This window comes from Perca fluviatilis, chromosome 15 (genome assembly GCF_010015445.1).
Source record: "Perca fluviatilis chromosome 15, GENO_Pfluv_1.0, whole genome shotgun sequence".
NCBI lineage: Eukaryota > Metazoa > Chordata > Actinopteri > Perciformes > Percidae > Perca > Perca fluviatilis.
Genome location: NC_053126.1, coordinates 5162003 through 5188137, shown reverse-complemented (window position 1 = coordinate 5188137; position 26135 = coordinate 5162003). Strand labels below are relative to the sequence as shown.

Below are 26135 nucleotides of genomic sequence, written 5' to 3'. Positions count from 1 at the left end.
TCTGCATTCCCATCTGATCTGTTATGGTGTGGGGGCCATTTCAGTAGATTTACTCACTAACATTGTTGTGGAAACACAATAAGCATGGAAACTAAATGCACACTTCCTGCGTTACTTCAAATACTAAGTTACTCATCTAGTAAACTAGTATTCACATGAAATAAAACAATAAAACATTGAGACCATTCAGCAAAGCACACTGGGTAATTCAACACTGGTTGTTACTGGTCACTGAATATTTTAGCATAGGTAAAATTGCCGAAGCTTAACATTATCCAAAACTCCATTTCTCAGACGAGCGTCAATTTGGGAGCTTGCATGCTACCACTCCTTCCTTCTCAAATCCCTTGAAAAGGCTGTAATTTGCACAATTTCACAAATAATCAATTATTTTTTCAGCAGACAACAGTTACAACACGATTGAGCTAGCAAAGCAGTTTTGTGTTTATATGTGCGAGCGGAATTTATTCAGTTTGGGAAATCCCACGGTCTCTAAGCTACAGGTCTGGCTGACTAAACAGGGAGGGACCCATCGGCTAGCGATAGGGGCCGAGACTGAGAGAGCTACATGGAGCTACATGGATACATATGCACCAAACAAACCACTTTGAAATTTTGCTCTTCTCATGAATACATAAGTTGGGAGACCCTACCCCGTAGACTAAAAAAATTGGATGACCCTCCCATCAACAAAGAATAAAAACACATGACCTTCCCCTATTTTCCTCCGGGGGTCCATTCCATAAATACGAACGGTCCCTTAAATATGTATATATTTTTAAATCTTTTCAAAAGTATCGGAAAAAAACTAAACGACACCCAACCCTAATCGTGAGTTCTTTTTTTATTCAACTCCAAGTAAAGTAATACATTGTACTAAGTAGTAAATTATTAATCTTTCTTACCCCACAACTACCTGACCCTTACTTAACTTTTCGGTGCCCCCTCATATAAAGTGGAATATGGTCTCATGCAAAAACAGCTGTTGAGGGACTTTGATTTGAGTTTACAATGTTAAATAAGAAGCAGAAATCTGAATTCAGGCCTTTATTACATCAGCTTTATCATTTTAGAAAAAGATAAACTAAAATAAAAGCTTGATAAACAATTCTATATACATGTAACAGATGAAGTGATCAATATAAGCTATAATTGTACAACGATGTTAGGTTTATAACACCATTATTCCTGCTTACAGTTAATTATTTTACAATCTACAGAAGTTTTATCTCAGGTGTTATAAAACCTTATTTCCCAAATTCCAGGTTCAACTTGACGCCTCAGACCTTTGAACCTGAAGATCTTTATTTATGTAAAACACATTTAGCTGTTGAACATCATGATTATGAAGTGAGCGTTTATGTACAGTGTGAAAAAATAGTTCATTCAACTGTTATGAGGACAATTAATGCAGGTGTGACAAATGTTATTCACTTTTACATTTTTGTTACTGATGAAAACAAAGGTAATTATTAATATTTAGTCTTGACAAGAATCCATTGTGTGGTGTCCGACTCATTCAGTGACCTATCTTTAGAATAGTTTAAACAATCTATAAAATCATGGCAGCAACATAGTGCAGAGAGAGGGGAAGGTCCAGAAACTGAATACAGACCAGGATCTGGTAGTTGATCACTGACGTCCCTTATGTGAAAGAGGAAGCATGTTTCTATTGAAGAACAGAATATCACAACGTTCAGCCTCCCGGACTCGAAATAAACCAAACCAAATCAATGAAGTTCCTTCTTCCTTTCAGAAAGACTTTTCAACATCTAGACTTTGACCTCTTCCTCCTCTTCAGAAAAGGCATATGGTGTTTTGCGGCTTTGGGACAAAGCAGGAGAGGGGGTGTCGTTGCCCATCCTGGTTCCCTTTGTGAAGGAGCCTCCCCCATAATGACGAGACAGCACGTCAGCCGCCCTCTGGAACCGTTCTGCCTCCATCGCCGGCTCCGCTCTCTGAGGAGACCCAGTGCACACATCTGGAGTCCTCAGTGACCCCCTCTCCTCCTCTTGCTCTGCCCAGTCCACGCTACAAGAGCGCCCCCTGTTGTTCATGTTACTGCTGAATGACCTGCTACTCATGGAGGGGTTGGGTGAAGTCAACTCAGGGCTCTGCACAGGCGTCTCTGTTAGAGAGCTGTGGTCCTCTCCTTCCTCTTCCTCGCCTGCTGCCTGGCTGTGATTGGACGTCTGAAGGTAGCTGGGGTTGTCAATCAAGCTCAGCACCTCACTCATAAGGGAAGGGCCAAGGTCTACAGTGAACGACATGAGGGAGTCTGAGCGAGTCAGCGTGAAGCTACCGCTGTCGGGTAGAGACCCTTTCCGCACGTCTCCATCATAAAACTGTCTGTCAATGCGAGAGAGGCGGGGCAGCGTGACAAATCCAGACTGTAGACCTGCAAACAGACAGAAGAAGAAAACACTCTGAAGTCACTGAAATGATCTGAACTAATGACACGACATAAAGAAAACATCTTAGAGACTTTCTTAACTTAGGAACAGAATGATCCCAATGTATGTTACAAACCATGTTTGAAGTGTGTGTGCTGGGAGGGGGGAGAGAGAGAGTGAGTGGGCTGATAACACCCCTGTTTTTACTAAACTGCTTGTTTTTAATTACTATGGACACCATGTCATTTATAGTCCTGTGAAAATTCTATTTAAAACTGTTAATTGTTTTTTAAATTTGTCATACCTGCCCAGGGACTACAGGTGGAAATTAGCAATTGTTGCTATAACCTGGCCCAAGTCATATTCTCTTGTTTAACAAGTTTAATGTTTATTTGTGCATTGTCCCTGTTTCAAATAAATCAATTTCCATTTCCATTTCAAGCCCATTAGTAGTAGTTTTTTTAGGATTTTGGTTTGAAGTCGTTGAATATAAAATCATGTTTTTGTACATTTTGAACTTGAAGGCACTTTGTCATCTTCTGATGACACTTAAAGGGAAATCCAACCGATTGGACATTGTGCTATTTTAGAGATTTGAACAGTAAAATAGATAATGAGAAATATTAGTTGCATGCAGGTTAATATTATTTGAGTAAATCTAAAAAGTCCCCATATCCCAATTAAATTGCCATACTGTGCCTGTGTGACCTATATCACTCCAATTATTCACTGTTAACAGAGCAGCTCCAGGATAGAAGACATCATCACTACAGTCCGTCTCTCAGTCAGTTAAAAGGAGGTACACTTTAAAAATGTGAAAGTTAGCATTATTGAAATTAAATCTGTGGATTTATTTGACTGGACAATCCTCAAAATGCAAATCCACAACCTAAATACAATCTAAAATCTAAATGAAAATACAATATTTTTGGAAAACTGTTAAAAGTTAAACCATTGGTGATGTCTGATAAAAATACTAGTACTTTTAGTTGAATGAACACTGTAGCTGGAGGAAGCACTGAATCAACCGATTGCATCACACCACACCTAATCAGCATTGGTCTGGCTCACACCTACTCAAGTTTCTAAAGAATTAATTAGGTCATGGCTGTTATTTAGCATGAATGTAAAAGCTCTAGAAGACTTATTGTTTAAACAACGTTGAGAGCCATCCCCTGTTGAGCCAGACTTTATTAGAACAAAGGAAATGCAAACTCTGTAAACTTGAATACAATCGGCACTACCATGATAAACAACCTTTGTCTGTGACCTGTAGTAAACTTGAAATTCAGAGGTGTGTCCTTAACCTGAGAGAGAGGAATATAATTTGGATCCTGAGAAAGATTCGGGGCTTCAATCTGTGACCCCGCAAGGGGAAGCATTTTGAAGACCACTGTTTACAGTGTATTGTTTTGTCATGTCGCATGACTGATTGATGTAATTCCTGAAGAGGAGACATTTCAGTCCGCTGTCAGCCACAGTGTATCATTTGTTTTTGTCATGTCGTTTTCATCGTGTTGTTCATTAAACCTTTTGCTTAACTTTCAATTCGACCCAGCCTCTCCTTCCTCCTCAGAAATCAAACGAACACGTCTTTTAGAGATTTCTAACAAAACATACTGAAACATGTCATTTTCAACCAGAGACAACACACTTAAAAAGAAAGAGGAAGAGGGAATAGTCTCGCATTGCAAGAGGAAGGTCTGGCTAGTCCACACAGCATTCCGGGATGGGAGAATAACTCTGGTTTATTGGCATTTCTTTAAACCAATCACAATCATCTTGGGCGGTGCTAACTTGTTTTGGTGGAACGTGTGGACGTTCAAAAGTAGTTTTAGTCGTGCAACAGAAAACTCAGATTGGACAGATAGTCTAGCTAGCTGTCTGGATTTACCCTGCAGAGATCTGAGGAGCAGTTAACCATAGTCCTCACAAATCTAAAATATGGGGCCTTAAGTACAAGCTGAGTTACTGTTAGTCTAGCAATAAAATCTTTTCACCACAGAGTGGCAGTATGTAACAACCCAGTAACAGACTGCTGAAACTTCCCTGCAGGGAAGGACTCAGTTATCTGTCAGACAGTAGAAAACAGGAAGCCATTTAAGAGCTGTATGATGCTACTGAAAGGGGACAGAAAGAGAGAAAAACCAGAGAGAGTGAGAGAGAGAAATTGCCTTCAGCAGGCTTATTTAGCTGCAAAATCTAAATATGCTTTCTTTGGATGAACTTATTATGTAGGTTTAGCCTAGCATCAGCATTAACCTGCAGAGATCTGAGGAGCAGTTAAACATTATCCTCATGAATCCACCGGCGTTTAAGATTCCAACCAAAGAAAGCAGAAGGTAACGGATATCCGGCCGAAAAGAGTATGATCCGGCGGCAACAGAGCAATCCCGGAAGTGGAACGTTGTGGATAAAGAGGAAATAATATGGTAAGGTAAGATTGTGAAGATCCAGGACTTCACCAACAAATTTGAACATCGACAACTTCTCAGTCCCTCCCCCCATTCTGCTGCAGCCCAAACCGTCTCCTAAGCCTCCTAAGGAGTTTTTATTTTTTTATTTTACATAATTCATGTAGTTCTACTGGAACATAGGGTCAGTTTCAGCAAATATGACAGAAAGTTAGTTTTATAAGACTTACCTACTGCATCTTTAAGTACAAGCTGAGTTACTGTTAGTCTAGCAATTCAATCTTTTCACCACAGAGTGGCAGTATGTAACAACCCAGTAACAGACTGCTGAAACTTCCCTGCAGGGAAGGACTCAGTTGTCTGTCAGCGATAGAAAACAGGAAGACATTTAAGAGCTGTATGATGCTACCTACTGAAAGGGGACAGAATAGAAAAAGAGAAAAAACAGAGAGAGAGAGTGAAATTGCTATGGTGTTTAATGATGGGAGCATAGGATGGGAGTCAATTAAAAGCCCTGATAAAGGCCTCAAGCTGAAACATGTTGGTCTGATCTGATAATAGAGTTGCTCTTTATACTACAAGTGTTGCTGGAGCGTTTACCTTCTTAGGTTACATTTGCAGGTTCAATTGTGATTGCAGGATTATAATGTAAATGTTGAGTTTTTGTAGAAGATTTTAGCTTTTTTTAAATGAATACACAGTTGGCACCTACAGTGAGTTTTGAAATACTACTTGATTTTTCACTATTGATGAACTTTGTTTTCAAGACTGAAATCTGTGAAGCAGTGGATAATGACATTTGTGACAAACTCATGTAAACATCTGAGAGAGATAAGAAAAGATGGATGGAAATAATGACATGGACGGTGAACTGAGAAACCCACTGATAAGAAAAAACTCCCAAACTCCACATCACTCAGTTTGGGCAAATTCCTTATGAATTGGGTAAGGGATCTGGAGACGGGGAGGGGATTTCCAGTCCAGACTCTGCACACTGCTGCCTGATAAGCTCCGATTGGTTAGCAGATATAATGAATGGTGTGTTTATGGTGTGCACTCAGGCAGGCGGTGACACATGCACACACAGATCACAGGAAAATGCCCACTAAGTATCTTTGTATCTTCTAAACCAGCTGTGTGTGTTTGTGTTTATAGACTGAATTGTGTACAGGTGTTGCCTAGGTGAATCCAGATGACTCAGAAGAAGCCGCCTGTTTGCTGGTTGTCTTGGAAGAATGTGAGAGCGATGTTGCCAAGAGAGCTACATCACCCTCTCTGTTTGTGTGTTCGCTGGCATTTATAGTCCTGTTTGCACCAATCAGGACTTTATTCTGTTTGGTCTGCTCGACAGTGAATAGTGAGAATTCCAACTGTAATGATTATCTTACTTTTTGGACATAATTCAGGGTGACTCATACAGTGCTGGTCTTCCACTAACACTATCATTTTGAACATTGACTCTGAGCTTCCTGTAACCTTAAGATACAGCAACAAAAAAGAAAATGTTCTAACTGTATGCCTCCTCCAGGATCTTGATATTTCCCATCAGACACAAATGCTCCATATGACCTCATGTTAGAGTGAACTTCTGAGCCACTAACTCATGAATCTGATCTTACCAAATCTTATCATTTATTTAAATTATTTTATATTAACACTTAGAAACCACACTTTGAATTGTTTTGCTAAAGCTTACCTGTTTTTCTCGATTGCAGTCTTTGTTGATTTGTATCCAAATTTCTATTTCAATTAAAATCAATCGTATTCATAGTGTCAAGTCATAACAGAAGTTATCTCAGGACACTTTACAGATAGAGTAGGTCTAGACCACACTTTATAGTAAAAACTCATATATTATGTAATTTAAATTTGGGCTTATGCAAAAATGCATTGAGGCCCACTTGACTAAACTAACACATTCACTTTGTTACATCTCCCTCCTGTCAATACTTATCTTTGTTATATGATATATATATATCCTTTCTGTCTTTGTTCCTTTAGCTGTTTCACATGCATGTTATGTCATGCCAGTTCAGTTAGTGGTAAAGTTGTGCTTATAAAAACACTAAAACTATGACAGAAACCTAAATATATCTCAAATTATGAAAGTCAGACTGGGCTTAGCTGCATAAGCTCTATGTAATAATGTGAGGTAGGCTTTGAATGCTATCAAAGAGTTTATGTTGCTACTTAATAAACCATTATACTCGAGTATGATCCTGCTTTGCTTCACTTTATTGAGACCATTACTTTTTCTCCGCTCACTTTAAATGAAGATGGCCCTGTTCAGACCTGGTAATAACATTTGTCTTCAGAATGCTACACTTCAGCTTACGCAGAGGACGTCAGTTGAGTAGGCAGTAGCCCAAGACACATACGCGTACACATAGGCGCCGATACCATGGGTGCACCCACAGAAAATACTGAGCACCCACATGTGCCAGACTGCCAGTAGGCTACATTCATTTCAAATTAAACATTACAGTTGGTGCTAAGTGGAGCGTCTGTCATAGTGTGATTGGTTATGTCGGTGGCATTGATTCTTAATTTCCCACGAAACTGATTGCGGTTACGTGCCAGTTAAACTTTTCATCTCCAATCCTATCTGTATTTGTCCTGAGTTGAAATATAGCCTACTTTACGGCTTTATTATGGCGTTCGCCCGTGAGCACCCACGGAAGAAAACATAAATCGGCGCCTATGTGCGTACACACTGCTAAAAGAATGTGGCCACCTCTAAATGTGGTCTGAGCGATCAGATCTCAACGTCATCCACAACGTGTCTTGGGTGCATTCCCACCTGTTTTGCTGTCTACTTGTGATCGAACCACCCAAGCTGATGTTAATGCCGGGTCTGAACAGGGCCGATGATCTTGCTGGGTCAGATGGGCTTCCTAAACTCTGACCCATGCAGTGATTTCCTATGTTATCTCACCATATGTGCAGAAGGAGTCATCTGTCGAGCTGATGGAGCTGGGGAACAGCACCCTCTGTAGGCACCCATTGGAGTCCATGTTCAGCTGGGGCAGGGAGATGGCGTTCTTGATGATGGGTGAGACATCTGGTGGCGTGGATGACAAGTCCCGGGAGCCCCCTCGCGGACGCGGCCCAGAGTTCTTCCGTACATGCCGAAAGGTGCGTGTGAAGAACCCGGTCGTCCTGGAGCTGTTTGCTGAGTCTGGACTTCCTGGTTCCCGGTTGCCCCCGTAGTTGCTAAGGAAGGAAGTGTCACCAAACACTTCCCCGCCACGACCAACATGCATAGTGTGTCGGAAGTCACCCAGCGGCGGGCTGATCATGTCCACAGAGAGTTCGCTCTTGAAACGACGTTTCCCCTGCGAGCCAGACACAAGGCCCTTGATCCCTGGCAGTTTTCCCAGACTCATTCTGACTGGAAAGTTGCGTAATTTCCCTTTAATTTAAATGAGAGCGTCTGAGCTCCGATAACATGTCAGTCAAGTTTGAATTCCAGTTTAGGGTCCACTGTAAAACCAGAGAGAGAGAAAAAAATTTATTAAAATGCCAGGACAGTGAGAACAGAAAACCCAAAAATGTGGTTGTTTAGCCGGCAGAGAATGTGTGTATAATCCATTCTCCACACGGCCAGAGCCAACTATTCATCCACCGTCGGCCCACGGTTTCTCTTTTGGGTCTACACTGAAAAGATGCCAGTTTCTACTATTTCTCTTTTCTCCTCTCATGTACCGTTAGTACTGCACATGACCAAACGCTCAGCTCACTTCTCCTGCACAACAGCAGCTTTCAGCTGTGACAAAATAACAAAGGAGGTGAATTACAAGGCGATACTTTGTTTCCTCTGGTTACCACAGCGTATGCGGTTGGAGAGTTTAGGGCTGGCTGGACTCTTGTTGGTTGGTTCAGTTTAGAAAAACAAAGTCAAGCCGCAACTGCAAATAACTTTAGACGTGATTTCAGTGCAACATCTTAGCTGGTTTGAGTGACAAAAGTCATGAAATATACTGGTTTGCACTGTCTTCACTTCATTCTAGATGTGGAGAACTGACTTGTAGTCAGTCTCAATTTACATTTTACTTATAACACTAAGAGGATCACCTCACCGGGAAGTCTCTTTAATTTGCCTTTTACCCAAATCTAATAAAAGAAGCTATTACATACGTATAGCTCGAATTTTAAAAACAAACTGAGACTGGACGCTATGTTTTACCAGCACACAAATGTATAAATAACTCTGTTTAGGATATGTAATTGGATTGAGTCACTTTATACAGCCATTTTCCCACAGACCGTGGCTTCCCTTCTCACTACTATTTAGGTTTCGGGTTGACTTACAAGGATTAGTAAATTAGTTTGTCTGACGTGTCCGCTATTCTCTTTACTGCAGCATCACACCTACACCTTTCTGAAGCAACTGAATGAAACGCATGCATGAAGAACCATTTTCTGTAATCATAATATCAATGTGTGAACACAGCAGCGTCTCCACTCTGTAGCTTACTGGCAGCGAGTCCTTTTTGCAGGAGCCTTCAATAGATCTCTACTTTTGAGAGGATTGTGTGCGTCTCATGAACTTGTCTTCCTCAAAGTCCAAGCAGAGAGAGCTCGGGGTCCACTGCCATGCACCGTCTACCACTAAAGCCGTTTATCCATGTGTGGCACCACACTGTCCATGGGACATCCTGTCACCAGGCCTGTCGCTCCGCGTCTTTATCCTCAGTTCCCTTGGTCCCCTTTGTACCCAAGGCGCCAGACCTTTGAGAGGCAACGAAAACAATCAGAGCAGAGGAAAAAGGTGGCTGAAGCGTTCTTAAAAAGGCCAATAAAGTAGTGTGAAGTAATCCAGCGACTCTTTTGTCTGCATCATCGTGGAAGAAAAAATAAGGCTCATCCAGGATTGTCCATGCACTGGATTAGCTGCTAATCCCTTCTGTCTTCCCTCCCTCACTTGCTCTCTGCCTTCTTCAATCCACTTAGTGGCCCGATGGTTTCCAGGTAGAGGGCCTTCTGTGTTTTCATTCAGTTCACTTAAAGCCAGCTAGGAGAACAGAGAGAGAAAAGGGAGAGAGATGTGAGTTACAGACTAAGACCAAAGACTAAAGCAGGGGCATTCAGGCGCACATAAATGTGTCACACAACTAAAGCAAAACCTGAGTACAACAGGGACTTCGAAGAGTCTTTTGTGTACTTTCATTTGATTAATATTTATTTCAGCACAAGCACTTTCCATTATTCTCTCCTGAGTGAACAGCACTTACAGTTTACAATTATATTCATTGTCGCAACGACATGAATAGGGAATTAGTCGATCTACAGACAATCTTCAACTATTTTGATTATCAATTTATTTAAGTTATCTATTGAGCACAAATGCCAACCATTTGTTGATTTTCTCTGTTTGTTTTTTAAAGATCCCATGACATGGTGCTCTTTGGATGGTTTTATATAGGCCTTAGTGGTCCCCTAATACTGTATCTGAAGTCTCTTTTATATAGGCCTTAGTGGTCCCCTAATACTGTATCTGAAGTCTCTTTTATATAGACCTTAGTGGTCCCCTAATACTGTATCTGAAGTCTCTTTTATATAGGCCTTAGTGGTCCCCTAATACTGTATCTGAAGTCTCTTTTATATAGACCTTAGTGGTCCCCTAATACTGTATCTGAAGTCTCTTTTATATAGACCTTAGTGGTCCCCTAATACTGTATCTGAAGTCTCTTTTATATAGACCTTAGTGGTCCCCTAATACTGTATCTGAAGTCTCTTTTATATAGACCTTAGTGGTCCCCTAATACTGTATCTGAAGTCTCTTTTATATAGACCTTAATGGTCCCCTAATACTGTATCTGAAGTCTCTTTCCCCAAATTCAGCCTTGGTGCAGAATTACAGCCACTAGAGCCAGTCCCACAATGAGCTTTCCTTAGGATGTGCCATTTCTGTGTCTGTAGCTATTGAGGAGGAGAGATGGGGGGGGCAAGGTGGAGGGTGGGGGTGTGGCCTTGACCAACTGCCACTTTGCTCGTTTGGAAGCCATGATGTCTCTCTCTCTCTCTCCATGGGTGGGCCAAATTCTCTGGGCGGGCAAAGCAGAGAAAGGGGAGGTAACCTTGCTCCTTATGACCTCATAAGGAGAAGATTCCAGATCGGCCCATCTGAGCTTTCATTTTCTCAAAGGCAGAGCAGGATACCCAGGGCTCGGTTTACACCTATCACCATTTCTAGCCACTGGGGGACCATAGGCAGGCTGGGGGAACGCATATTAATGTTAAAAAACCTCATAAAGTGAATTTTTTATGCCATGGGACCTTTAAGATAATTTTATGGGGCATTTTTAGGCCTTTATTTTCACAGGACAGATGATGACATGAAAGGGGAGAGAGAGAGGGGGAATTACATGCAGCAAAGGGCGGCAGGTCGGAGTCGAACACACGGCCACTGCGTTGCGGAATAAACCTCTATATACGTGCGCCTGCTCTACCTACTGAGCTAACCCAGCCACACCTTTTCTCTGGTTTTTATCATCTGGTTTTGAACGGCTGGTTGGACAGAAAATGCTCTTTGAAGATGCCGCCTTGGACTGAGAAATTGTGGCATTTTTCACTATTTCTTAAAATTGTGAAGACTAATTAATTAATCGGAAAAATAATTGTTATTTGCAGTATATTTTAAAGTATGGATGTTCCAAATGTGATCTTTATGTTAGAGGGGATCCTTGCAATTTTTTACAATTTCTTTTTAATTAAACAACTGTATGTGACATAACAACAGCCAGTTGAACGTGTGCAGCCCCTTTCAGAGATGTCACCAAAAAAAAACTCCAAAGGCCCTGTGTGTATGTTTTTCCTGGATAGTGAGCACTGGTAAGCTCCAACCACATGACCTCTCCAAACCGCATCCAGTGTTGGATTAACATCATGGCCAGGCCAATCTGGACCTGTGATATAAGAACTTGAACAAGCTGATGGTGCCACTCTTACTGGGCACTGGCCTGGGCTCAGATTACCATCCCTAAATCTTTAACTAATCCCAGTTTTTCAACAGGACAAATGGCCAGGGGGGGGGAGGTCATCACAGGGAGAATTCACTGTCTGTAACCTAGGAATAGGGAAGGAGGGAAGATGAAAGTATGGGTGTGACAAAAAGAGTTAGGAGAGCGATGATTCATACAGAGAAATCCATCATAGGGAGGTATGATGGATTTTAGCCGTTGCCTAACCATGTCTGATCCCCCAGTTCAGTAACATTTAGCTTAACGGGGAGATTAGGGCCTGTGGGGCACGAGTAGGTGAGAGGCAGATAAACATTAGCAAGGGAGAAAAACATCCACTGTCAGTGTCAACACCAAGTTTGGATAGAATCATATCGGAAAGTTCCCAGATCTAAGAATACCTTTGGATACAATTCTCACCCCTAATTACCTAACTAGATTTTTTCTTTTCTCTTTTATCAGTCCTTCATTTAGCTGTTGTATTTCAGTCATTTAATGCTGAATTCACAGCTTTTCATGGTGTAATTAAGATGCTTTTATAGCTGCCAATTTCTTTTACCCTGCTATCAGCCTTACATGGTTTCCTTTTTCTTTCATGGCTTTGTGAGCAGTAAACGCAGCTCAACTCAGATCTCTTCATGCACAATAAAGAGAAATAACAGCACAGAAGTTCACTTTGGGAACTTCATGGCCTCATTAGAAACACACAGAAAGACATTTAGATCTGCCAAACGTGTTATTTATCTTGTACCTGCAGACGTCCATAAACAAGCCTGTTTTTTGCGTGAGCTGCCTAAGTGATTGCAGACAGAGACAGATGGGGTGGGGGGGGAGCAGGCCAGACGCCATCCATTATGGTCATCAAATAAAGGATCTGAGGAAGCTGATAAGAAACACATTTTTACCCCCTTTTTTTATGTGTTTTCTTTTAACCAGACTTGTATTTTCAGCTTTTCTTTCAATCAATCTTGTGGCATTTTTATCTTTCTTTCCCTTCTGTCACAAACACACACACACACACACACACACACATACTGCCAGAACTGTTTCCCTTCTCTGTCAGTCTCTTTGGTGTGAGCAGATTAAATGTGTTAGGCAAACATCTGGTACCACAGAGCCACAAATTGCAGAGCAGGGCTCTGGTGACATTTGAGGGGACCGTTCAATCACAGTGGCTCAGAAAGACATACTGTACATCTGTGTGCTCGTACATGCTCTTACGCACGCACGCACACACACACACACACGCACACGCACACGCACACACACACACAGGGCAGTGGGTCAGTTCTGAGGTTGCTTCCTCCGCTGGACCGGAAGGCCGTGGTCCTTTTACAGCACAGAACCAGCTAACTGTGGCTGAGGTCAGTGCACCATGACCATTACGCATTGGCCCCAAAATACAACATGCGCTCAGTTTAAAAAGATCTACTTCTGCAACGTGGCAATACACACGCCTGCCAGGTCCTTATGGTAAGGGTGTGTGTATGTGTCTCTGCACTGCATGCAGTCCTACAACTGTGATAATTTATGGGTGTAATCATATCCGATTAGGATGTGCGATATATTGGTGTGATGACATGGGTTCATGTCTGACAGTATCAGATTTTCAGCACAGATGAGTGTGAAATGACATATTTCTCACAGCACTGTGACTTGTAAATGAACTTCCTGTTCACTCCCTCTCTCACACTTTCCTTAATGCACTACAGAGTCAACAACATAACTCACAAGAAGAGGCATTTGAGATAAGAATTCACTGCACATTAGACCTCTTCAACCAGTTCAATGACTCCTTTTTTACAGCACACAGAAACATTACAAAACAACAGCAGGCTAAGCAACCCAGTCAATCTTTATGGTCAGGTTTAACTCTGGCCATCATTCACTAGTTTTATGATTTTTTTTTTGTCAACAGAACAGACAAACGAGGCCAAGCAGCAGTGCAGGGCAAACACATGATGGACAGAGAGCATAAGGAAATGTTGCCTCTCCAAACTTCCACCTAGCAAACTAACAGAGGCACAGTTAAAGTGGCCGTTTAAAGGAAAGCTCAATATAAGTCTTGTTTAAAAAGTCTAAGTGTAAGTGATTTGCGGCAGGGTAGACTCCATTTCCATTTTAAGGGCTCACTCACTATCACTATTTAAATTTGTAATGGTTTTTTATTTTTTCCTATTTTTGTATCACAATGTCATGATCGCCCCCTTTTGAAGAACATTTTTCCAGCTGCCTTCATAAATTCATAAAACCTATCCGCATTTTAAAATCCCACAGTTAACCTATCATTATGCACATATGTTTTGGTCCTTTTGGCTTGTTGTTGACGTGTCCGCTGAAGACCTACGCCGCTGCAGGGACAGACACAGTGTCCAGATGTTTGGTATATGTCGTAGGACAGTCTCTCTCACCATGACGCCACCTCCCTGACAGGCTGCCAACCCACTGATCTGAGATCTGGCCCGACCCCAGCACAGTTGTTCTGTGGCACGGTGACCAATTGATTTTGATTGTTTCCACCAAACATAGTCTCACCACCCCCGAACGAAGAACTAAGCTGCAGTTCATGTTACTAACACTGTTTGAAGTCATATGACATATAATACAGTGCTTAGGTTTGTATTTAAATAGCAAGTTCTATTGATATATGACCTTAAAAAAACTTAGATTACCACTGAAGTAATGGAAAGTAACGCTGCAGAAGAACATAATGTAAGCTCTCGTGAAAGGGACATCCGTGTGACTATCTCACCATCGCAAACACAAATTGAAGTTGTCCTGTATTGTAATGCAGTTTGTTTTCCATATATGTTGTCAGGATTTTTGAGGTGCTTCCTCTTGACATATTTACATACTGAATAATGATGCAACCTGGCCACAGATGGTTTGTCCACTTTGGAGCTCTGATGTCTCAAGTGTGCATGCCAGATGTTTAAAGCAGACAAATGCTGCTAATTGGCATTCAGGCAAGTTGTTCACACATATACTGTATAATATCAGTGATTATAGCTGTGATCAGGTCCTGAGTTGATTACATGATTGTGTGTAAATCGTTTAAATAAAGAAAAAACTCAACTCACCATTTAACCAAGTTACTGCACAGTGATGTACGCACGTGCGCACAGGGATGCAAAAGTTGATAAGAGATTTTGTAAGAGATCCGAGGTGGAGCGACACTCTCACTGCGCTCTACTTTTACGCACAGAAAATACGTGCGGGCGTTAATTTATAGAAAACCAACCAGACTGGATTAAATGTCGGCTGTGTAGTTACTTTCTAGACAAAACTCTTGCTGTTGGTTTCACGTGCCCATCAGCTATTTCCAGTACACGTTACGCAACATACATCAAACAAAGGGATTTACAAAATCCATTTTTCAGAACGAGCTTACCTTAGAATAAAGAAGTCCCTTCGCGGAGAAACAACTTCACCGCCTCTTTTCTCTGTCACCCGGTTGGTCGGTTTGCGCTCCGCACCGTATGTTTCCTTCTGGACATGGACTTGGCATCAGCGGAGCAGCTCTGTGCGGCTGCTGCGGCTGACAAGTGGAGTGGAAGGAGATGGAGATGGAGAGGAAGAGGAGAGGGAGGAGGAGGAGGAGGAGGTTGGTGGACTTCAGAAAGAAGAAATAATGCATGTGAAGGCAAAGCAAGGCAGCTTTATTTGTGAAGCATATTTCAGTAACAAGACCATTCAAAGTGATTTACATACTAAATTAAAGAGCAGTTAAAAACATAATATAATACAGCTAAAATAGAATTAGACAGATATAAGATATACAAGAATAAAAGTTACAGTGCAGCGTAAGAAATAAACAATTACTTAAAAAGGTAGCATCAAACAGAAAAGTCTTCAGCCTTGACGGACAGTAAAAGAAATGAGTTGCAGCGGACCTGCAGTTTTCTGAAAGTTTGTTCCAGATGTGTGTGTGTGTGTGTGTGTGTGTGTGTGTGTGTGTGTGTGTGTGTGTGTGTGTGTGTGTGGTGTGTGTGTGTGTGTGTATGTTTGTGTGTGTGTAGCCTCCTGTTGCTTGAACTCATCAGGTCTTAACCTTGGATCCTCTCTGTCTGCCATTGCCTTAGACAAATGTCCGACATGTGAACCTACTTTAACTTGACATAGGCTTCAATGACCCCAACATGAGCTGAGATATGCAGCAAACACACAAAACACACACACACACACTCAATCATCTCTGACCTTTACTCAGGTCTGTAAACATGATCTCTTAAAAGGTCCCCATGGCTGTCATCAACCTTTCTTCTCTCTGTGACCCGTCATCCCCTCACTCTTGACAAAAATACACTCATCTCTGACGTTCATGGTCATGCAACAATAGTGTGCATGCTTGTGAGGATGCGTATGCATGTGTGTACAGCAGAACACTGTAAGACATTAGCCAGTTTTCAAAGGACATTTTTAACCGTTTGATGTGATTTTCAAAGGCATTTCCACAGTGAAACTGCTGTTCACAACCACTCTGTTCTACCCTTCACAGATTTATGAATGATAACGTTGTTTGGTTTAATTGAACAGATATTTAAATGCTACAGCAGTTGGACATGGTGGCAGTGTATACTTCTGCCTCAGTGTGTTTGCTGATTTAAAACAGAAATATGAGCTCGGATACACAGGCTTGTGAGTGTGTGTGATGTTTGTATCAACACATATATGCAGGACATTTATCAGGACACAACAAAGAAAGCCCAGATAATAGTAACTTGTCCAAAATAAATAAAATGAGATAAGAAATTGTGCTCACTGAAAAAAATAATCAGAATGATCATTGCTTTGCAGTGAGTTCCAGAGATTAGGGGACATCTGTTTTTCACTTATACCTAATGGAGGAAGGGTTAGTGCTGAGAAATAAAAAATAGTCAAGAGATTCCATTGGATGAACAGAAGCCCAAAGGTCCAAGCTGAGGGACTATTATGCAGATTTGACAAAAGAGAATGAATTTAATGCCTAAGAATAATTATCCCATGGCAGGTGGGGGAAAAGTGGCAACACAGGAGAGGCGGAATTGACTGACTGATGGGATGAAAGAGAAAAAGGAGCAGGGTGGACACAGGAGAGGAGGCTGATGGGAATACAAGGCAGTGAACTCTGAGCAAGAGGAAAGGGGAGGCGAGTGAAGAGAAGGAGATGTGAAGGGAGATTGGGTTGGCCTTGAGAACAGACATGAGAAATGAAGGGATCATCTTCACTGGGAATCTGGGAGGGCGAGCAGCTCTCGCTGACAACAGCTGCAAAGTATCAGATGCCCCCTGATGAGTAAATGCAGACTTCACCCAGAAAACGACTTCATAGGCTGATTGTGCGAGTAGCTCATAGCGACCCATAACTATGTTTGTTACGTAATTATCGCTAGAGCAAGCGAGGAAGCGAGGTGACAAAGTATAGGAGCGCCAAATTCTGCATTTGTAGGCAGGTTTGGGTGGTGGATGGGTCAAACAAGCACGTCCCATACGTGACCTGTGTGAAGCCATAAATCATATGTCATTTTTTGAAATTAAGCGAGTTTTTTACGGACCTTAGTCGCTGAAGCAATGATGTCCAAGACATGATGTTGCGTCCTCATTTTAGAAGTTTTACATGATTAATTTGAAGCCAATCCCGGGTGTTTTACTAACCCTAAGGACTACTGTTGCCTAAACTTAACCAGTTTGGTTTCACAATGTTAACTATGTGTTTAAAGCTGTGCCTGCTACGTAAAAAAGAACGGTCACATGATACAAATTTCCACTGTTTAAAATGTCTAACGTGTAGCCGCTTTTGCTTTTGCAATCAGATAGATAGATAGATAGATACTTTATTGATCCCCAAGGGGAAATTCAAGGTCCCAGTAACTTAAAGACATCACACACAACATACACATACATCACAAACAGGATGATAAAATAAGAAATCCACATGAATACACATGGACAATAAAAATCCACATGAATGTACTAAGGGATGTATAAGCATGACACATTTGCAGTGACAGGGCAGGGACTGACCCTGTGAGTCAGTCTGCGTGGTAAGGTGCTCTATGAAAGGGTGTGTCATGGTGGTAGTGCAAAAAAGTCCAATAGTGCAAGGATAAAGTCTAGAGACCAGCATTAAATATGGACAATATAAGAGAATAATGTAGACATAGTAATATAAAAACTATAGCAGTGCAAGGATAAAGTTTAAAAAAGACAACATTAAATATTATATTATAATAACATTATAAGGGAATAAAGTAGGCTGTAGGATAGACACAAATCAACAGTCAATATTAGAGGTTTGAAGTAATAGGGTTACAGCCATCGTTCAAGTATTGAGTTAGACCTCAGTCCATGCTGGGGGAATGAGGGAGGGAGGGGTTGTGCATATGGGCTAATATAGCCAGTAAACAGTTATTATTACTTCAGCGAGAGGTCACCGCCTAACAAGAAAATTATTATTATGATGAGTTATGAGTTATGAGCTGCTTGCATAACGCTCAATATGTCATTTTGGGAATCATGACAATCCGCCCATTCTGTTGTTAATGTATGAGGTGAATGAGAGTGAAGAAAAAAGAACTAGAAGACAAAAGGAGTGATAAAAATGGGGGAGAGCAATGAGAGTAAATTCCATAAACTTATAAAATCATGTTGAAAATGTCTCAAGAACTGTGTGAACTTGTATTTTAATCATTATTGTACAAGTTGGGGATAGGAAAGTAGAGAAGAGTCAGAGATATACTGTAACAGAGAAACAGAGCTCCAACATGGATAAAAGAAGCCAAAACATAAAGCTCATGGGTATGAAAGGAGGAAAGAGAAGGAGGCGGAGAGGAAGGAGTGCTAGTCAAACAGGATGAGAAGTCTCGGAGACAGAAAAAAGCTTTTCTTCACAGGAAATGTCTTTCTCACAAATCAGAGAGGCAGCCAAGAAGCCTTGACTCTTTTCAGACACTGCAACTAATTTAGTATTCAACAGCTCACTATCATTACTGTCACTCAGACAAAAAAGATTCCATCCAGAAAAAACACATTTAACCGAGGCAAGTGATTCCACTTCACCCCGAGGCATCACTCTTCATGGTGGGTGTCCGTCAGTCTGGATCTATCTCTTTTTTTTCAGTTTTGTGAATCTGGCTCCTGCTCTCATAAAACCCAGATGTGCATATGGAGAACATTGTTCAGGAAGTGGGAGGAGAGTGGTGTGATGAGGTTGATATATGGACGCTTGGGTTAAGGGACCCCTGTGTCTCTGTTTGGGTTGCGCTCCTGTTTCCGTGGATTCTGACTGGCCAGGAAGCTGAGTGTTGGCCCAGAGACAATAGGGCATTGTGATGTCAGTCCTAAGTGCTTTCTAGTCTACAATAATAATAAAAAACAGGCATGAACACACAGACGCACGCTGAAACATTTACTTCTGACTGTCACTGAACAGTGACTGCTCACCTTTGTTTTTTAAAAACCTGGTCTAAATTTAGGAGTAGAAAAGGTCCAGTTGGCTCCTCAACAGCCATGCACTGTGGTTATTTTTCTTGCTGACTATTTCTCTAGGAAATGAAACGAAGGAAACTAAGAATCCCCCACCAAAATCCATCCATTGAGTATCAATTGATCCTCTGTATCGAGGCAAGACATCCAGAGAAACATTTCCAAACATCCCTGCAACAGAACCCACTTCTCAGCAATTGATGTATGTCCTAAAACGCTCAATTTCCTTTATACAGATGTATTGTGTGCTTCACATGTGGACAGGTTCAATGTGATTGTAATGGAAGGTTAACTTGGATATGTAATGCTTTTCAGGAGTTGCAAATAATGTCACTGTAAAATAATAATCAGGAAAAAAAATTATTTCCATCATTGTATTTGATTGTTCCATTTCTGAGTTTAAAATGAATTGGAATTAAAATGCATTGCCACGGCATGTACACTACTACTATACTTAAACTACTATAAAAATCCCACATTGTAATGCATCACATCATGACAAAGCAAAACACACTGTTGTTAGTCTCTACACGTCAGTATTTCACAAGTGTCCAAAATGAGAAGCATTATGCTGCAGCCCATTTCACCGCAGTGATGTGCACGTTTTCTAATCATATTGTTCAGTGACGTGCCAGCAGAGTCCTGTGCACTGAATATGAAGCAGTAAATTGAGAAGCTGGGAGAATTCCCAGGGACTCAGCGAGGGTTAATCTGCTGTCCCTGTATGTCTGCCTGGTGTGTGGAGACAGACGATGATGTCTGGGGGAGCTGGGGAGCAGTGAAACCAGCCATTGTCCTTCCAGACATACTGTATTCATGGTTAGAGCGTGCACACAGATGCTTACAGAGCTGGACATGGAAACAGAGACCAGGAAATTGGCAGGGGGTTTATTAGGAAACTAAATGGCTTCCTGTGACCTTAATGAATAACTCGCAACCGACCAAATTCCTGTATTATGTAAAACTACTATTGTTAATAAATCTGCCTGTTGGATGACCCTAAAAATATTCTTTCTGTGGGATTGCAGACACAAACATTGTTGTGCAGAGCTTGAAATAGTCTTACCACACTGCCACTCTCTTATTTTATTGTTATCATTCCCAAGAGGAATGGTGTTCTTCCTGCTGTTTGTTTTGTTGATGCCAGTTGGACAGGGAAATGTGAGGCACATTTCAAACAAGCGACCCTTGCTTGATTACCCTGGACATTATGTCCAAATTTGACCAATTAGACATCAAAAGTGCAAATAGAGGCAGGAGTATTAGAGCCACTGTACTGAAATATACACACATACAGTAAATACTCCGGCAGACATGTGGACTGTTGATGTTGAAGTGTTGTGTTTGCCGTGACTTCTCTATTACTAAGCCTGTTCCTGTTCCGAGGCAACTTTTAGCATGTGGTTAGCAATAGTTGCATGTTTGTTTATCTGGATGTATGTATGTGCAGTGATTGGTAAGGCTGTCTATGTCTGCAGTTCAAATGTGTGGTGCAGCTCAGATTTAGACAGCTATGTAACACCCTGTAATTCAAACGTCAACTCCAAACTCACTGCTCTGGAAGGAGAGGGACAGGAAGGGAAGCAGGCCGGGGCGTCAGTTTTCGCGGGCACCACAAATTCATGCGCGTGCGCACTTTGGTCTGCAAGTATGTAGAAAAAGACGTATAAAGAGTCGATCAACAGGCCATTCACATGTCATGCTATGGGTGTCATAGTGAGGGGAAACTGAAACATGGAACCTGAGCTGAGGGAAGGTGTCTGTATTATCTGGACTGACACGCCATTTTGTAGTCACACAGTATACATTTATGGTGTATAGTTTTACTTCACACAGCTCTTAAAAGCAGTATCTGGTTTTAAACTAAAAAGAGAAAAAGTGATTGTATTATTCAGTCCCAGCCCTGGACCAAGATATGATATATAGTGATTTAACGTTGACGTTCCCATATTTTAAAAAGTGAGCTGTCTTTTTTTATTATAAAGCAGGTCAAGGTGCTATATAAATACTGTGAAAGTATCAAAACGCTCAATGCACAAAGAAATACACACAGCCAGTATTCAGAGGCTTTTCCTTTAAAGGTCCCATGGCATGAAAATTTCACTTTATGAGTTTTTTTAACATTAATATGAGTTCCCCCAGTCTGACTATGGTCCCCCACTGGCTAGAAATGGTGATAGGTGTAAACCGAGCCCTGGGTATCCTGCTCTGCCTTTGAGAAAATGAAAGCTCAGATGGACCAATCAGGAATCTTCTCCTTATGAGGTCATAAGGAGCAAGGTTACCTCCCCTTTCTCTGCTCTGCTTTAAGAGAGAGACATCATGGCTTGCAAACAAGCAAAGCATGGCAGTTGGTCAAGACCACACCCCCACCCTCCACCTTGCCCCCCCCCCCTGTCCTCCTCAATAGCATTTAAAGCTACAGACACAGAAATGGCACATCCTAAGGAAAGCTCATTGTGGGACTGGCTTTAGTGGCTGTAGTTCTGCACCAAGGCTGAATTTCTGGGAAAGAGACTTCAGATACAGTATTAGGGGACCACTAAGGTCTATATAAAAGAGACTTCAGATACAGTATTAGGGGACCACTAAGGTCTATATAAAAGAGACTTCAGATACAGTATTAGGGGACCACTAAGGCCTATATAAAAGAGACTTCAGATACAGTATTAGGGGACCACTAAGGTCTATATAAAAGAGACTTCATATACAGTATTAGGGGACCACTAAGGCCTATATAAAAGAGAATTCAGATACAGTATTAGTGGACCACTAAGGCCTATATAAAAGAGACTTCAGATACAGTATTAGGGGACCACTAAGGCCTATATAAAAGAGACTTCAGATATAGTATTAGGGGACCACTAAGGCCTATATAAAAGAGACTTCAGATACAGTATTAGGGGACCACTAAGGTCTATATAAAAGAGACTTCAGATACAGTATTAGGGGACCACTAAGGTCTATATAAAAGAGACTTCAGATACAGTATTAGGGGACCACTAAGGTCTATATAAAAGAGACTTCAGATACAGTATTAGGGGACCACTAAGGTCTATATAAAAGAGACTTCATATACAGTATTAGGGGACCACTAAGGCCTATATAAAAGAGAATTCAGATACAGTATTAGTGGACCACTAAGGCCTATATAAAAGAGACTTCAGATACAGTATTAGGGGACCACTAAGGTCTATATAAAAGAGACTTCAGATACAGTATTAGGGGACCACTAAGGTCTATATAAAAGAGACTTCAGATACAGTATTAGGGGACCACTAAGGCCTATATAAAAGCATCCAGACAGTATGAGAAAAATTATGTTTTTTTAACATTAAAGCATGTAAACATGTTCTAGCAGAAACCCAAAATACAAGTTTGAACCTGAAACTGATCATAATATGGGACCTATGAATTCTTTAACTTATGTTCATTAGCTCCTTGATTGTGGCCAGCGTCCAGGTGGGATGATGACTTCTCGCAGCCGCTCCCAGTTTGTCCCGTTGAGGTTCTGTGATGTCTGATTTGTAACAAGATTGGCCACATCATCTTCATATGAGGTTTCTTTTTCAGGGAAAACTAAATCTCTCCCTGCACTGCTTCGAAAAATATTTCACACAGCAGGTCATGAAAGAAATCTTTTAATTAAAGTTTTTCAAGTTCATGCAGTGATAAATAAAAGTGGCCTCTGGTTTAAATGTTCTGATATTTTTGTCCCACTCATTGTTTGTCCAAGCTTCTTGTTTGCTTCAATAATAATTCCTCCCTTCACTCTGACCCTCTGGTGTTATTGATGTTGATTCCATGTTAAACAGGAAATTGCATGGTATTACTTTGGGATATTTACAAGATCTCATTAAGCTGCTGGTGCTACCATATCTGACATAGCTGCAGAGCTGAGAATGAGAGGACATATTTACTACATAAACCACAAGCTGCTTTTTTTTTGGTTAGGGCAAATTCATCAGCAGAGCACCCTTAGAAACATATCTTCCTCGTTACAAGTTGAGAGAAACACGTATATTTTATTTGTGCCTGATATTAATTTCTCACTCATAATTTCAACTTTATCATAAAGCATCAAGGGTATCTTGAGCACCAAGAGACCTGATCAATAGTGAAAGCTACTGTCCCAGTATCCTGCCTACAAAGGAAGCATAAATCACATGTCAAGATTTAAATCTGTCTCAGTTACTCATGCTCCCGTCCCTCTCTTTCTCTGCCTCTGTTTTCCAAAAAAAAAGTCAGAAAAGACACATTCTTCACAGACACAAAGGGGCGATTCTGTGCAGCCGCCAAGCTTGAGTCATAGATGGAGCCACGGGGGGGGGGTCAGCTGCTGGGTGAAGAGCCGGGCCTGTTGTGTGCCGGGCAGGACCAGAGTGGAACAAACATACTGTAGAAATAAAACCCACAGACACTGGTGCTGTTCAAGCCGTGCATTGTTGAATAGTTATACATGAAGGGTTATTTAAATGAATTCTGATGTCTGATTTCATCCTGTGCTGAAAACGTTTGCATGTGGGGAAGCACTTTGTCTAACATGCACTTCACACAGATAATCACACAGACATGAAAAGCAAATTCAAGAAACTTGCTTATTCCACATAGTTGCCTTGAAGCTGCAGGTCAAAAAAGTAAGCTGTTCTTTAGTGTTGCTCAAGACAAATCCTCAGCTAGAACTCCATGGCCCTGGTGGTCAGCTGGATTGAGTCTCTTTCTCATACAACAGCTTTGTCTTATCTTTTCTAAAAGACCCTGAACAACCCGCTCACTCACAACTTTAAAAGCTACAAATCAAAGTGTACAGTGCACTTAAGGAATTCTGCACGGCCTGTTTCTGTGTGACTGAACTGTCACGATAGAACACATTCCAGCCTGAGCAAACTGTGGGGTCCAGTGCTGCTGTCAATGGCTCCTCTGTGCCGCCGTCACCTCAGAGACAACAGGAATGCTCATCCACTGCAGCCCTCCCTCCCGAGACCAAGGCCTGGACCACCGGAGGATAGATTGTTCTGTCGGCAGTGGCATCGCAAATTGGGTGGCCACGGCCACATTGATGCAATCGTAAAATAAGAAACCAAAGAACATCAGTATGCGGTTCTTTAACTCTTATATTGACATCGTTTTCAACCTTTCAGCCTATTTACAACAGCATGATAAAATTCCTGAAATCCAGTTATGGCTTTTGGTTTTGGTGTGGCACCTCGAGATTATCAGGGGCCCCATCCGGCCACGGGCGCAGCTGTCCATCAGAGGAAAAGGCAGAGAGTAAATGACAAATAGTAAAGCAAAGGGAGGGAGAAGAAATGGAAGAAGAACAAATAGAAAGGGTGACAGGGCAGGATGAAAGAAAAACAGAGAGGAGGTGTGAGTTTGTGAGTCACAAAGATAGATGGAGCCAAAAAGAGGGAATCGATGACGAGATAAAAACACAAAGAGGAAATAGGGGTATTTATATAACCTCTATTTCCTGTCTGTATATTCCCATATTTAAAAAAACAATTACCAGTTAAACACATAGGCCTACTGTACAAGTCCATGAAAGTATACCATGTCCCCGCACATGGTTATGATAACACAGTCAACACTACTCGACTTATTCTGATATTTATGGATAAGAACAGATCCTTCAGTGTCAAATGAAATGATGTCATCAATGCTAATTGTGCCCAGCTTACCATATACTCAGTGTGGCCAAGGCCTGATGCAAAGTGTCTTGTGTTTATTTCTGCAGCTACCTAGCCAGGTTATTCAGAGGATGTTTGCACACGTCACACCTAACTTTGCTTCCTGCGGTGATATAAGTGCATAATATCTCTGTCTGCTTTAACCCACACTGTCTCTCAGCAGCAGAACTGAGACCCCGAACAAGAGGCCTGTTTATTCAGGGGAGGCCCAGGCTGACATTACCCGTCCACATGCCAAGAAAAAGACACAATCTTCTCCCTTTCTGCCTTCGCGCTGTAACTGCAGGACACATCTCACACCCCACCTTCCACCCGATCCTGTCCCACACTCAAGATTTGGCAATCTGCCTCGAAGAGAAGAAGTTACTCTCCACAATGATATACAGTACATCCAGTCATTGTATCATTTAAATCTTATACATTTATGTATATTTTATGAATCAAGCATTTACATTATATACCTCTTAAATGTACGTAATTTGAATTGTGAGACACAAGTCAATTTTTCTCCTCATTTAAAGTCTTTCACCTGCTGTTAAATGATTTTGAGTATGACCTGTAATTATCACACTATTTTACACTTGCCTCTAGCCTATTTGTTTTAACGTCTACGTCACTTCCTGGTTTCAGACGAGCTAAACCCATTATTGAATACTGATAGTTATCTGGTAGTACTCTTGATCAAACAGTGACATGAGTCAGCTGTTCCACTCATTCTATAATCCTTACAGTCATTCTGCCGGAAGTGCTAGAGGCATACCAACCATATAGGTCTAGAGCAATTCAAAAACACAATAAAAACAGTGAGGAAATCAACTCATTGTGTCATTGTGTTTTGATGTATCCCACGACAACCCACGCCACAAAGCTGTACATTTAATAGGTGAGAAGCTATTCTCTGCGTCTGTCTGCAGTGAAGCACCTGTGGCTACTACTGAGTGACTCACTGTGTTAATGACTCAAATTCTCCTTAAGTCTTTGAGATATATCTGTGACAAGCCTTCATGGCAAAACTCACAATTTAAGAAACAGCCCTGACAATATTTTTGCAATGTTAACAACATCACAGGGGGCAGCTCTGAGTGGACAACCATTGGCTGAAAGCGCCCTCTAGTGCTTAAAGACTACCATACAGGCGTTATACATAGATCTCTTTCTATAGGAGCAGCGAGACTACTTTCTATAGAACCTTTCATGAGCAGTAAAAGGTGT

General features: G+C 41.4%; 1 protein-coding gene across 1 annotated transcript; it reads right to left on the bottom strand.

Moving 5' to 3' along the window:
* Positions 1–1381: 1381 nt before the first annotated feature.
* cdc42ep1b (CDC42 effector protein (Rho GTPase binding) 1b) lies at positions 1382–15333 on the bottom strand. Its single transcript, XM_039825688.1, has 4 exons — positions 15161–15333; positions 9285–9821; positions 7743–8290; positions 1382–2398 (listed from the first exon to the last, which is right to left on the bottom strand). The coding sequence occupies exons 3-4, from the start codon at positions 8191–8193 to the stop codon at positions 1773–1775; spliced, it is 1077 nt and encodes a 358-aa protein (XP_039681622.1). The 5' UTR covers positions 8194–8290; positions 9285–9821; positions 15161–15333; the 3' UTR covers positions 1382–1772.
* Between the last annotated feature and the right edge of the window lie 10802 nt (positions 15334–26135).